General features: G+C 42.8%; 1 protein-coding gene across 1 annotated transcript in view; it reads right to left on the bottom strand.

Moving 5' to 3' along the window:
* The window catches only part of FGD5 (FYVE, RhoGEF and PH domain containing 5), an 85,977-nt gene that overhangs the window by 13,462 nt on the left and 57,064 nt on the right, over positions 1-15,451 (bottom strand). The window contains exons 11-14 of the mRNA XM_018068637.2: positions 13,109-13,180; positions 11,524-11,592; positions 4,364-4,447; positions 2,696-2,775 (exon numbers count right to left, since the gene is read on the bottom strand). Coding sequence (XP_017924126.2) covers positions 2,696-2,775; positions 4,364-4,447; positions 11,524-11,592; positions 13,109-13,180 — 305 coding nt within the window. The remainder of the gene's footprint in view (positions 1-2,695; positions 2,776-4,363; positions 4,448-11,523; positions 11,593-13,108; positions 13,181-15,451) is intronic.

The following is a 15,451-nucleotide window of genomic DNA, read 5'->3' as shown; positions in this document are numbered from 1 at the left end:
AAGATGTCTGTATCTTCCAGACGAATCATGTTCACAGCCAGGAGTCCTGGCTTAAACCTTTCTCTTGCTAATTCTTTCTCGGAAATTCTCTTCACTTGAGTATTAAGATATGATTAAAACAAAAAACAAACAAAAAAACCAAAGGAAACCATGGCCTATATAGTGATGTAAATTAAAGCCCCATTGGGAAAGACAGGTAAGAGGGACAGCCTACTATTAAAAGCCTTATATCCAACTGGCCCCTTTAACCTTTTCTCCACTCCATTAAATATCTCTAGGCAATAATTGTGGGCTATTAGCGACTACATGTGGGAATAACCCCATCTGCTGATAAGGTAAATTATGTCAATTGGCACTGGCCCATTCCTAATTAGGTATTTGACTGGTTGCTTGAAGGCTCAGAGGAATTTTTGCTGAACTTCTGAGGCTCAGAGAAGCTCAGCCTGTGATTCACCATTGCCACATTTGGTCCTTGTGGAATTTTTGGGATGTATCTTTTGTGCTGAGCTATCAGTTATCTATGTTGGCTTGTATATTCTTCATTAAACAAATAGAGAAGGTCAAATTGTCACTGCAGTAGGGGACATCCACGGAACACAGAAATTGGACTGAGATGGGATTTTGTCGCAGTGCTACCACTATCACTCTAAATTAGCCTTTGAGGAGGTAACATTGCTTTCTCCTAGAGCTCTGGTATTTTATATGAGCACCACATGGTTATCCCTGTGTCCAAGAAGAATATTTTTGAAATGCGAATGAAGATATGAGCACTATAAGCCTTCTCCATAAAGGTGCTGTGCTCAGATCTGTTAGCAGCTCCCTGCAAACCAATAACATGTTTCTTCAGGTGAACAAGATATTTTCAGCAGGAAGTGGAAATATTTTACAGTACCATCTGCTCATATAACCACGCTGACTTCTGAGCTTTGGTCATCCTTAGTCTACTGCCTTTAGTCCTTGGTGCTCATGCTGTATTTCCTCAGTGCATTCACCTTGTCTCATACCAGTATAAAAGCATTGAGGCTTATGCTGTGGTTGTTAACAAGTGGCCTTCAGTGCAGACTTGCAGCACCTTGATGTGAGCAGTAAAATATACAGTCTTCAGGGACACTTAAAGCTTTCTGGTACATTTCTGCCTTTGGTGCTTTTTTTGTGAGTGTGGCAGGTCAAGAATGTTGTGCAGTGGGGTTAGGAGAGCATGCTGACCAACTGGTGTATCAGCTCTGCCAGCCAGTACAGAAAGAGAGAGGAAAAAATGTTTGGGGTGACTTCTGGCAGACCAGTACCAGAATGAGCAGCACAAGGAAGGGAAAGGGAATCTGTCCCAGTCTCCATATGGCTGTTATCAGAAGGGCAGCCTTAGTCTCAGGCCCTGGTCCTACCTACTACCAAATAAACATAGCTCATGGTGGCCTCACATGCTTTGTTTAGGCTAGCTAAGCATGGACTTGATATGAGTACAAAAGGCAAAGAAACATCCTAACAATGCAAGCAAAGTGTCTCAAGCTGCTCACTAGGGATGCCAGCTTAGTTGCCCTGGCTAATGGGGACATACAGCAGTTATTTCCCCTCTGCAATACAGAAGAACTGTATACATCCTGCTTTTGTAACTGGCAGGTAACTCAAAATTACTGTGTGTATATTTTAAGGACTGTGATGAGTGCACAGGTCTAAGATAATCTCAGATATGGTTATGGTTATAAAAGGAAATGGACCAAAAGGCTTTGACAGATAGCTGAGCATGGCCCACAGATGGTAAGTGCTCTGGGAAGGATGAGAGTTCCAAATTCTGATTCTGAATAAGAAAGTGCCCTCCCTGTCTTTTTCTTGCACTGTGTAATTTAGGAAGTCTGCTGTGTTTCCAGGCATTTTGTAGTTGGAGACTGGTGGTGGGAATGTCAGTGTGTAAAAGCATTGAAGACCTTGTTATTTGGAAGACTTTTAATACCACTGCTAGTGTGCTATGTCTTTTGTAATAAATTACACATGGAAATCAAGCTAGCCACCTCTCTGCTATAGCTGTAAGTAAATTTGCAGGATAGTTTTGGGCTAGAAGCAGGAAAAATACTCATCAGAAGCTGACCTATAATCTCTTTCTGGCATTAGCGTGTAATCCCAGGACAGAGATCTTGACTCCCAGTCGCAGTCAGTACTAGCAGTACACAAATTCATTAGGGAAATTTCTTTTATTAGAAAAACCATGAGCTTGCCAATAAGGTTTAATTCTGGCTTTGTCATTTAAGCACTATTAAATGCTTTTATATCTGTTGCATGGTATTACCTAATTACTATTTTCTCCAGAAGTTTTGCAGCCCCAGTGGTATGAGGTAACAAGGGAACTTGTAAGAGTGAGATATAACATACTCTTAGTGTTGCAGGGAAAGCATGTGAAAGATAATGGAAAGTACTCAGGTTTCTTTGTAACAAACGTTCTTATCTTTCCTTTCACTTTAAGATGTTATCAAGACCCAACTTCTAATCTTTACTGAGTACATTAATTGAATTAGTTGTAGTTTATGAGCCTCACATTTATGACTGTTGATTATGTAATCAAGTACTCAGCCATTGTCTGTCACAATAGCAGATCGATACTGAGTTAAAAAAGAATGAGACACCATTTCAGTCTTGGGTATTGGTTGGACTAATCTAGAGACACAGCTCTAGAATGTAACACCCTCTGCCATGGGAACAATACCTTGCTGACAGGGTTAGGCAATGTTCATCATATTCAATCTTCAGGACGTTTTGGGCTTTTTCTGTCATTGAGCGACTGACCTAGAAACAAATGCCATGAACATGAATGTGGACATGAGTTAAACTGTCTATAACCAGTACACCATACAAGTCTCAATGCATACGGATCTATGATGTCCCAGCCATCTTTGTCATATTTCAATGCAAAGAGGTAGGCAGGTAGGGGTTTTTTGTTTGCTGTATTGCTGGTGTAATGAGGAATGCTCTCTATTTCAATTGGTGCTAAAGGAAAGAAATAATTTAATCCAGCCTATAAAGATAAGGATGAAGTATCTATCGGGGTTCAGTTTTAATGTGACAAGCTTAGGAGATGTTTAGTCTGACAAGTGTCAGAGCATTTTGGAAAAAGTTATGTCTATGCTTGTAATGAACAGAAATCTCTTTCTGACATGCAGACATTCTACAGCAAAGCACTTCAGTTCAGTGAATGCCTGTCTGCAGCAAGGCTCTTTAGGAGCAAAAAAAACCCAACAAACTTAAAAGCTACAGCTCATCTAAAATCTTTTCCCTGCCATCTAGTGTATTAGTTGCCTGCTCATAGCAGCAGTCACTGGGGAGAAACATAGCTTCATGGTTTCATACATTTTTGTTAACAAGCATCATTATGTTAGTGACTCAATGTTTCAAATATACCTCAACAAGTACCTGCTCTGCAACTCCTTTTCACTTAACGGTAGAATGTTTTGGCAATTCCTACACCAGATGGGATCCCTGAGTTAGTTTTAAGCTATCGGGTCCCTGGGGTTATCAGGCTCCCACCTTTTCACAATACCTTAAGTTTCCCCTGTTATTCCACTGGAATTAATGATTAGTAATTCTCATCTCGTCTGTTTTCTTGATCATCAGACACCTGGTTTGTAATTTCAAATTCTCTTTCACAGAAATGCAACTTGGCATATTAGCTATAGAACAGTTATGAAGGTTCTTGGCAGGAGGTATGGCTAGGTAAGAAGCAAAGACCCCTCCAGTCCAGTATCTCCTGTTGCACAGGTACTGGTGCCAATGGATGCTTAGGGAAAGAGTGTAAGGACAGATGAATTGTGTCTGCAATGTATACATTTTTTGAAGAAGAGACTGTGTTTATATCACTGCATGAAATCGCTCCCAATACACCTTTTTCCCATAAAGTTGGCTAACTACTTTTTGAACCCATTGATGCTTTTGATTATAACAGATAAAAGGCACATGAAAACCAGGCTTGTGTAAATTTTGAGTAGCAGGAGTTTAAAACCAGGCAGACTAAGCTCTAGTGAATATGTTGAAGGGAATGATCATGCATTGGCTGGAGATATGAGGAGAGGAATGGACAAAATCGGATAATAAATCTTTTCTGTTTCCAGTTTCATGATCAGATGGTAACTGTGATTTTGGCTTGTATTATTTATGCAGCCTGAAAAAGGCTGTCATACTAAGTCATAGACTTATAGATTATCTTTTTATGTTTGTTTTATATTATTCTTCCTTCTGTCTCCTGTAAGAGGCAAGGGAATCCCCTGATAACAGGTCCATTCCCTCTTTCCCCTTGCTGGATATGAGACATAAACCAGCAAAGCACTAACAGCTCACTATAAAACTTTAATTCCAGCCTATAATACAGATGAGGCATTACCTTCATGCCTGACACAGCTAAGGTGTTTTTCAGTCGGTATTTGCCATCCTTCTGGGGATATGTGTACAGCAGAACATCATTCATCTATATGAAAAGAAAGACAAAATCAATAATTTGCAATATGGCTTGCAGGCCTGCCCATTACTCCTGAGGGGGATACCCAGAACAAGCAGTAACTTGGTGAACTGCTGAGACTGTTACTAAAGACAGGCCCAAGCTACCCAGCTTAGATCAAGACCTGCATTTACCATTTTTGACTGTTGCTAATGGCTAAGCAAGGAGAGAATCAGCTCTTTTTTATCCAGTATGGGTGAACAGCTACTTGTTTTAAAGGCAATGACATGTTCAAGTTGGGAAGGCAGCTTCTGCATTTACTACCTGGCAATACCAACTAACTGCCCCTTGTGAGGGAACTGAAGACCCTGATGATGTCTCCCTTCAGCCTCCTCCAGGCTGAACAGACCAAGTGACCTCAGCTGCTCCTCTTATGGCTTTCCCTTAAGGCCCTTCACCATCTTTCTTGCCCTCCTTTGGATGCTCTCTAAGAGCTTAATATCTTTCTTATATTGCAGTGACCAAAACTGCTCCAATATTGGGCGAGGCCGCCCCAGGGCAGAGCAGAGCAGAGCAGGCCAATCCCCTCCCTGGCCCGGCCAGGGATGCTGGGCCTGATGCCCCCAGGACAGGGTTGGCCCTCCTGGCTGCCAGGGCACTGCTGACTCATGGCCAACTGGCCACCCACCAGGACCCCCAGGGCCCTTTCCTGGCACTGCTTTCCAGCCTCTCATTCCCAGTCTGTCCATCTGGGATGGTTGCCTCATCCCAGGTGCAGAATCCGGCACTTCCCCTTGTTGAACTTCCTATGGTTGATGATTCCCAATCCTCTGATCTGTTGGGGTCTCTCTGCAGGGCCTCCCTGCCTTCAAGGGACTCAACAGCTCCTCCCAGTTTTGTATCATCTGCAAACTTGCTATTATCCCTTCCAGTCCTACATCCAAATCATTGATGAAGATGTTGAAGAGCACAGGGCCTAAGATGGAGCCCTGCAGCACTTGGGCACTAAGCCTGAGCAAGTGAACTCCTAAGAGAGATTTTCAGGATTCTGACATAATCTGTTATGGGGTTTCTTGAACAGCAAATTCCATTTATTTTATGTATTGTAAAACTTATATATTTCTTCAAAAAGCAGCTTATTCTTTTATTACTGTTGATTAAGAACAACACTGTGGTGCATACTGTTGTCATGACAGCTCTGGTTAATATTCCAAGATTTTACTAAACATTAATGAAGACTTTCCTTTATAATTGCCCATTGGAATTTTTTTCATCCTTCTGTTTTAGTACACCAAAGTATGTAGCAGTGGGCTGTGACTTAGAGATCCCACAATCCACAACTTGACACAGTGAAATTATGACAAATATTTCAAAGCTTGTGAAGCAAGGCATATGTAATCATGAAGAAACAGAGGGTTTGCACTCACTGCTGTCTCCTTTGCCACATCTACAGAAGAGACCTGAGTGGTGACCATATGATTGGTATGGACAGAACTATTGTCAGTACCAGTGGTTTCATGCATCCTCCTGCTTCACACTGCACACTGTTCCCTGAAGCAGTGAGGACTGGGCCATAATAAAAGCTGATCTTGGAGCCTCTCAGGAATCTGCAGTAGAAGAGATGGACTGCCAAAATCCTTAAGGGAGTTCCCACAAGTCTTTGGGCTTCAAACTCATTTCCTGTTTGCCAGAATACTTTTGAATAATTGAGATCCCTAGACTGCTCAGAGTTCAATATTGGAGGACATATTCTTATTCTGCATTGCTCCATACACACACACACGGTCCCCCAAATAACAGCTGACAACACAGAGAAAGAAGGATACACATGTTCTTTAATTCCCTTTTTTTCTGTTACTACTTTTTTTATAACTCCCTCTGTTGTGACAGGTACCCAGTAACATCAGAGGGAAGTGCAAGTTTTCTAACCTACAGTATTCAAATTTATTGATCCAAACAAGTTTATGCCCTGCTGAACTGCTGGCATCCATAAGTAATGTACTTTCTGTCTAAAAGCTTCACCATGTTTGGTTTTTCTGAATGTTTTAAAGGCTAGTTCATTACGAACCCTGTGTTCTTCTATTCAAGTCTGAGTTAAACATACCCCGAGTGTCAGTGGGGCAGCCTGAATATGTGCTGGAGCTGCATTTTCCAAGCTCTGACTCCAAAGCCTCCTATACTCCGGCCCTGCCAGCTAGAGCATTTAAGAGTCTCCCATTTGATAGCAGTTTCCTGCATCCCACTTGCAACACAAGCAGCCTTTGTAGAGAAATTCTTAGAAGGGTGAGATAAGAGACAGTGTCTGAGTTGCAAAGTTGCCCATACTGTGCTGCACAGAGGCCCCAACATCCTTGTAAACAGAGACTGGACTCAGGAAACAGATGCACAGCAAAACTCACCAAACATCCTGCCAGGAAACACCAGATTCAACAATACCATCAGCCTGCACAAAACAGACAGCTCATCTGACCTTACAAACACCATACAGCTGCAGAAACATAGGTCCATCAAAAGCCCTTAAATGTGTGTTCTACCCTCTCATGCCTATATGGGCTGTGCACAGACATACTCCTTATGGGTGGAGATATATTCAGAACACAAGCACGCACACCACCAAAACACATCCTGAAAGCACAGGCCAAGTAGGAGTCTGGCATGCACCCAATTTTTAAGGCATATTCTAGTTACGGCTTTAGTTTGGTGGACTCATCCCCTGGGTTGAGTACAGGTTAAATTCTCAAGGTTATTCTTCAGTGTGTACTCTTGCACTGAAATTCCCTCCAGGTCCTGGTCTTGATTTAGCTTTGGCCAGAGTAAGTTCACTACTAAGAACTTCAGAAAATGCTCTTCATCTAAAAATCTGTTTTGGATAGCTAAGGTAAATACGCTTATTTCATCAAAGCTAAACCAAATGACACCTATACATGCTAGCTTCTGGTAATCTTTTTGAGTGGCAGCTGACATCTGAAGCATCAAAACCAAAGTCAATTCTGAAAGATTCGGTTTTTTATTAATACATAAACCTGAGTTTTGCCAGTGGCTTCGGAGGATTATGATATGGTCCTTACCAGATAAAGGCTTTAAATAAATATGAGTTTTAGAGACAGTGTTTAGGAGATTATTCTAGTCTTGGGGTTTTGAAATGGGTTTTTCATCTACAGTGTCTCCAGGTATCAGAATCAAGACAGCATGTGGGTTGTGGGTTGGGGTAGATGCACTGGTAGAGGGAAGGATATTTTCATGCAGGCCTGGCCTGTTAGAAAAAGGTGTTGGCAGTGATGGTTGGTAGGGACTTACAACCGATGCAGTAAACGTGCTATATGCCAAGATGAAAATACAGTGATATAGCTATGCAGTAGTTATCTTTATGTATCCACAGGCTAAATAGTCCTTTAAGCAGTGCAGGAGTGGTAGTGGCATAGTGGTGGTGACACCACAGAAAATCCATAGCAAAACAGCAGTGACAAGCAGATAATGCAAAACCATTCCAGTGTTAATGCAAGAATTACTATATTCCACAGTGACTTTCCTGCAAATTCACCATACCTGGAATTGCTCTGCAACTTGAGGAGCATTCATGGTGGAGGAGACTGGAGTAGAAAAAAATCACTGAACCCAAAGGTAGATATTTGCCAATAGGTTTCAAAGATCCAATTATCCTCGCCCTGCCCAGACAGGAGATACAATACAGGAAGCCTGAAGTGATGGCAACTTTCGTGTGTTAGACCAGGAAAGAAGCCAGATTTATGTGTCTCTTGGTTCTTGAAAATGACCACTATGGTTATGATGGCAGTTACTAACACACTGGAAGACAAAAGGGTAACAACATCTTGGAATGTGGTCTCAGTTTTAGCCACAGCTCCTAAATATTTTTGTAATACTAGCAAAGGCAAGTGTTCTAGAAAAGAGATCAGTAGGGATGTAATTATCATCTGTTCTGTAGTGGTCATCAGTAGATAGCAGTAGTGCTGAGAACACTGTTTCTTAAGACCATCTCCTGGAGATTCTGGCATAGCCATTTCCCCTTGGCCACAGAAAAGTCATGATTTTGACATTTACTGTTGTTACTACAGTCCATCAGTGTTCATAGAATCACAGAATCAGAGAATCAACTGGGTTGGAAAAAACCTCCAAGATCATCAAGTCCAACCCTTGATCCAACACTGCTGTGGTTACTAGACCATGGCACTGATGCCACATCCAGTCTCATCTTAAAAACATCTGGGGACAGTGACTCCACCATCTCCCTGGGCAGCCCATTCCAATGCCTGATTACTCTCTCTGTAAAAAGTTTTTTCCTAATATTCAACCTAAACCTCCCCTGGCACAGCTTAAGACCGAGCCCTCTTGTCCTACTGCTGGTTGCCTGGGAGAAGAGACTGACCTGGCTCCAACCTCCTTTCAGGTAGTTGTAGGGAGTAAGGAGGTCTCCCCTGAGCCTCCTTTTCTCCAGGCTAAACAACCCCAGCTCCCTCAGCCTCTCCTCATAGGACTTGTCCTCCAGTCCCTTCACCAGCCTCGTTGCTCTTCTCTGGACCTGCTCCAGCCCCTCCATGTCCTTCCTGAGCTGAGGGCCCAGAACTGGACACAGCACTCCAGGGGTGGCCTCACCAGCACTGAGTCCAGGGGTAGAATCACTTCCCTGGCCCTGTTGGCCACCCTGTTCCTGAGCCAGGCCAGGATCCATTGGCCTTCTTGGCCACCTGGGCACACTCTGGCTCCTGTTCAGCTCCCTGTCCATCCAAACCCCCAGGTCCCTCTCTGCCTGGCTGCTCTCCAGCCACTCTGTCCCAGCCTGTGGGGCTGCAGGGGGTTGTTGTGGCCAAAGGGCAGGACCCGGCCCTTGGCCTGGTTGAACCTCATCCCCTTGGAATCAGCCCAACTCTCCAGCCTGTCCATGTCCCTCTGCAGAGCCCTCCTGCCTTCCAGCTGGTCAGCACTCCCCCCCAGCTTGGTGTCATCTGCAAATTTGCTGATGGTACACTCAATCCCCTCATCCAGATCATCAATAAAGATACTAAACAGAACTTGGCCCAACAGTGATCCCTGGGGACACCACTAGTGACTGGATTCCAACTGGATGCAGCTCCATTCCCCACCACTCTCTGTGCCCCACCATCCAGCCAGTTCCTAACCCAGCACAGGGTGCCCCTGTCCAAGCTGTGGGCTGCAGCTTTTCCAGGAGTATGCTGTGGGAGATGGTGTCAAAGGCCTTGCTGAAGTCCAGATAGACACATCCACAGCCTTCCCCTCATCCACCAGGCAGGTCACCTGGTCAGAAAAGGAGATCAGGTTGGTCAGGCAGGACCTGCCCCTCCTAAACCTGTGCTGGCTGGGTCTGAGCCCTTGTCCATCCTGTAGGTGCTGTGTGATTGCACTTAGGATGATCCACTCCATAACCTTGCCAGGCACTGAGGTCAGGCTGACGGGCCTGAAGTTTCCCGGGTCCTCCTTGCAGCCCTTTTTGTGGATTGGTGTGACATTCGCCAACTTCCAATCATCTGGGACTTCCCCAGTGAGCCAGGGCTGTTGGTAGATGGTGGAGAGCGGCTTAGCAAGCTCTTCCACCAGCTCCCTCATCACCCTTGAGTGGATCCCATCCGGTCTCATAGACTTGTGAGGATCCAAGTGGCTCAGCAGGTCGCTGTTTCCTCTTGGATTACAGGGAGGCTATTCGGCTTCCTGTCTCTGCCTACCAGCTCCAGAAGCCAGTTGTCCTGACTCAGTTGATGTTGACTCAGTAACAGCACTGCAGCAATCTCATATTTGAAGATCTGGGTGAAATCCATGACATGAAAGTCTGAATTTTCACAGAAACCAATGAAACCATCAGAAAAGTGCAGTGCTAGCACTGTGTCCCATCTGATCTTTGATTATGATTGCAATATGTGATTGAGGAGGCAAAGAAGCTTGTGCATCCACTCATGCACAAATAGGAATTATTAATAAGAGGGAGAAATAAGAAGGATTAATGCAAAATGTATGACTTCTGTAATAAGCCATCTCTCCTCCTTACAATGATCCCATGGTGAAAAGCTGTCAGCACATAAAGAGGCCACAGCAAATAACTATTCTGGGCAGAAAAGTAATTTATTTTAAAATAAATTCTGCAAACAGTACTTTAATGTTAATAGCAGCAGTAATGCTCAGTTCTTTATGGCTTTTTTTCTGGGAAGGAGCTCTGAAGAATTTTTCAAACGTTTACAGGTAAGCAGGTAACAAACTCCTAAGACACAGGCAAGTATTATTTTCCCCTTCATACTGATTAGTGCATAATAATCCCTCTTGTTACACAATAAGCTACCTGAAAAGTTGAGAACAGAGCTCAGGAGCCTGGAGTCTCAGATACTCTCTAACTGCTCAATGGAGTGTGTAAAGCAAAACAGAAAGTATGAATGTTCATAGTATATTGCCCAAACAGTGAGGTTTCATCGTTTTGATTTGCAAATACTTGCAATTTTTGCAGTAAGGTTGTGGACTCTTGTGAAGGGTATTCCAGCCAAGTGCTGAAAGATTCATTTTTCTTAAATATCCTAGAATTTTGCAAACTTTCATTAAAAATTGTTGCTCTAATCAACAGGAAGCTGGAGGTGTGTGTTTAGAGGAACTACACTGAGGCAATGCACATAGTTATCAGGTAATTTACATAGATGTGGACAGCAGGAACTAAAACCCAGTCCTTCAGCATCAAAGATACAAATCTCTCCCAAGTGCAACCAAAGAGAGCTTTAGCAGTAGGGTATTCCCTCTTGCTTCTGAGCAAATCTCCTAAGGTCTTAGGACTTTGAAGTGTGAAGCTTAATTCCTGAAGGTATTCAGGAGCTCACATCCTCCCAGTCTCCTTGGAAACTTGCACTCCTTTGCAGAATTATGGCCTGGTCAAGGCAGTATGTGAGTGTGGCACAACTGGAGGGCTCTACAGCCCATATTCCTGTATGCAGGGCCAATGGGACATGTGAAAGGACTACAGGCCCTGTTAGCAACAGGAACTGACTCACCACATCACTGCCGATGGTTACATGACTTGAAGCCTGAAAGTTTCTGCCAGGGTTCAGGGCTGCATAAGTGTATGGGAAGATATGAGACAGTAAAAATATAAATCTTACCAAGAACAAATGCCGAGGGTGCCTGTTTTTGCCAGAAACTTTCATCAGCGTTCCCTCTTTAACAAAGATCTGAAGGAGAAAACAACAGATTGTAATCCTGAGACTCCTTATTCTAAATCTTACTGACAAAAGAGAATATTCCTCCTGGGGAAAGAGCTACTCCAACCGCATTCATCAGCACAGGAGGAGATAGATAACCTCCACACCTGTTTCTAGCGTTACTCCTTATGATCTGGTTTAATCTTTGCCTGGATTAGCCCTGCTGCCCTCTATGACTTGCATTTGTGTCAGTACAAAATGGATTGGAAGCCCACTTGTCCTCAGCCCACTGTTTCTGCACTGTGGACTGTGCTCCGAGGTGAGTGTGACAGATTGCAAAGCTAACACGTAAAGGGCTTTAGAAAAGAATTCTTGTCTTTAAAATCCTCTAAAATAGACAGACCAAAGAGAAAAGTTGAAATCTTCAGGTTCAGCATTCTACATCCACCTAACTATACCTGCATACATAATCTGTACATGTTTGCAAGCACAATACTTTGTCAGTCCATCTTGTTACTGTATATGTAGGTAGGACTGCATATGTAGGCAGCTAAACCGGCACACTAGAATTTGATTGCCGTAACATTTGAAAAGGTCTGGCATAACTGAATTACATCAGTGGATCAACAATCATCTATTCTTTTCAGATGAAGAACAGAATCTGGTGTAGTTTTCTACTCAAGGAGAGTTTATAATCAGAGGTCAGTCCCACAAATTCTGTATGCTGAGCTTTGCAGAATTTATCAAAGCATTACCTGGTAAAGGCAAGTGAGGATACCTTCTTAGAGAGAAAAACAGAGGTTGACTGTAGTATTTGTAGTATTTGGCTGATGAGGATTCTTATGCTATGAGTATGCATGACTAGAAAATTGCTTCATGAGTTTTGCTAAATATATTGCTGGACTTAAGGGAAATTCAGAGTTGCAGAATTCAAGAAAGAAATCTTTTGAAGTGTAGAGGCAGGTTGGAACTGAGGAAACTGGACAGGTTTGAAAGCCAGAAGAAGAAATTTGCATTTGATGTGGCTGGCAAGACAGAGCTGTACATTCTCTCACATTTCAGTTGATGTGTTGCTTAAAAATAATGACTTGCATTAAAAGCACCACAGGGGAATGGTGAAAGTAAAAATATGAAAACAAATCATTTCCCCTGATTTTAAATCTTACCCAGCCATATAAAACTCTGAGCCTTTTCAAGCTGTAAGCAATTCCTGCTAGTGTTGCAGCCTTTTGACAGGAGTATATGAGGAGGAAAAGAGCAATTCCATCAAAATACACTACACTTGGGGTGACTGAGAACAGCTGGAGTGAAAAATCAAATGGCTGCTCTGTGTAGATGCAGAGACAATGCATGTCTTTCCCAGCCTGAGGCTCTCTGTGCACTGCCAGAGTGATGGCTTTTTACACAAACCAGTGCTCCAACTCTTATCACAGTAGCTCAGTAAACAACACCTGTAGAGGCCTGAAATCTAGCCATCCACACAACTGGAGATATAGCTGGCCAGAAACAATGCCCTTATCAGCATAGGTCTGCCTGCAGTACTCACCCTTCCTGGCTGGAGGAGGCCACTCTGCCCTCTCACACTGTGCTCGATGTGTACCAGCTTCTGCAGGTTTTCCTGGGGGAGAGAAATAGCGTTTAGAAGCCCACATGGAGAGTGGGTTTAGACAAGCAGGCAAACCTTCCCTCACCCCTCCTCACCATTTTATTTCTTTAAAACTGATATTACAGAATTAGGTTTCAGAGAGAACTGAGACCAAGTATTTTATGCCCAGAAAGTCTTCTTCCGGTTTTCAAATTTTATTAAACCTCATCACAGAATCATAGAATCACCAGCATTCAATCTGCTGTGGCCTCCTATAGTTCTGTTACCTCTGATCTCTCAGTTCACCTTCCAAAGGGCCTGCTAACTTCATACAGTATTTATACATTGGCTTCTTTGCTGAGTTTTTGGCTCTGGGAACTAATAAACTAGAAGCAGAGGCAAAGTGCAGTATCTGCCCCAAAGGCTTGTGCGTTAGGGCCATGACACAGATAATCCAAAGGAGTCTTTGATACTATAAGACTGTTGCTATGATTATCTGGAGGTTTATATTCTGTGATAATGAATTAATACCTTTGCAATAGGGGATTTAGAAGGTAAACTAGTAAGCAGGCAATGAAGCTGCATCTCTGTTTTGATGCTTTGCAAAAATCATAAAGTATGATCAAACTCTGATATTATTAACTGTTTACCTGGCCTTAAAGCACAGTCATTCAGTGCGCACTGGCACGAGGCACGAACTTATCTATGAGGACGGTAAATAAGATTAATCTAGATAAGCCTGCGTTCTCATTAAAAAACAAAAAATGCTATCAGGTGAATATATAAGACAAAAGAAGAAGGCATATCTGTACTTTTACAATATTGCTAGTCTTTTCAAATCTCCTTCCATTTTGCAGGTGAGGCTGTTAAAACAGGCTTGTGCATAGCATTCAGCTGTGGTTTTTATCTGATCAGAACAGTAGAATGGGCTGCCCAGCAGCAATGAGTCATTGCTGGAATATGCCTAAAAGGTAGGAGTCTCCTGTCTAAGTTAGCCGTTGTATCCGAAATCCTCACTTATGCACCCAGATAAACTGCAGATTAAGGATCATATTTGACACAGCATCATGACCTGACAAGCCTTTGAGTACAGATTTCTGCTACACAGGTAATGGTCTGTTTTCCTTTGCTCCATTGACTGGCATTAAGATACCACTGGGATTAGTTAGAGTTGATTAGATCATACAGTGTATCTGCCTTATACAAATCAGTGCTGTCTACAGAATCAACTAATTAATAAAGCTATCACAGATACCAGAAGGAGCATATCCATATCAACATGATGGTATGTCAAGGCTAATTTACCTGGATTTCAGCTAACACAATTAATGTACCTATCTCAGCTTGCTTTTAAGATAAGCCTGAAATGCCTCCATATGTTACTGCCCTGGTGAAATATTACACTTGTTTAGCATGATAGTAAGTTTAGTTCTTAATCAGTAACTGCATATCAAATATATGCAAACACCTACAAGGCTTGACCAGCACAGGGCTGCATTGTTCTCATCCAATATAACTCACAGTTGACACATTTTCAAGAATTTCGGGTGTCAAGTATCTCTTTTGAAATGCAGGAAGCAACAAATGGAATTTTTCAGGTCACTTTTAAAATACTACAGGCCAACAAAATGGAAACAACATATAAATTAATAGCACCGGAAATATCAGGGATCATGGGACAGCTGACATGTGCAAAAGATATTTGCAAAAGACTTTCCCATCACTAAAGGGTATTTTAGCCCTGGCAAAAGTTGTCAAATTGACAGCTTCCACAATGCAAACCTGATCTTCATCCACAGAAAAGGCAGTGCCCTCCTATGAGCACACTCGTGCCCACACTAGTACTACTCATTTGGGTTTCTACATGAGTGAGAGGAGAAGTTGCTGCAGCTCAGCTTTTCTCAGGACTGCTGGCAGAGATGCCTGTTGAAATGCTGATGATTGCAAAATGGACACGTGTTCACCAGGAAATGGACAGAGAAGTATCAAACTCTTTTCCTAAAGAAAGTCAAACAGCCATCACATGTGAAGGACAGTGGTTTATCTGGGAATGTGGGCAGCTGGGGGGGGTATAGTTTCCCTACAGTTCGCCTAAATTCCCTGTCTATATATTTTTCTTCATCGTCCTTAAAACTATCATCATTCTCCTTTCAAAGATGCTTCACAAGCTACAATTAAAAAATAAAAGCAGAGCTCCACCCAGCTAATACTGCAGATGTGGGTGGCTGACATCCTTCTCTGGCCATTTTAGCAGTGAACTTGCAGCTTCCATAATTTTATCATTATGTCTATGCAGGAAGACCA

The sequence above is a fragment of the Manacus vitellinus genome, unplaced genomic scaffold (genome assembly GCF_001715985.3).
Source record: "Manacus vitellinus isolate BGI_N305 unplaced genomic scaffold, ASM171598v3 scaffold_14_pilon, whole genome shotgun sequence".
Lineage (NCBI taxonomy): Eukaryota > Metazoa > Chordata > Aves > Passeriformes > Pipridae > Manacus > Manacus vitellinus.
This window is presented reverse-complemented; position numbering and strand designations above follow the sequence as displayed.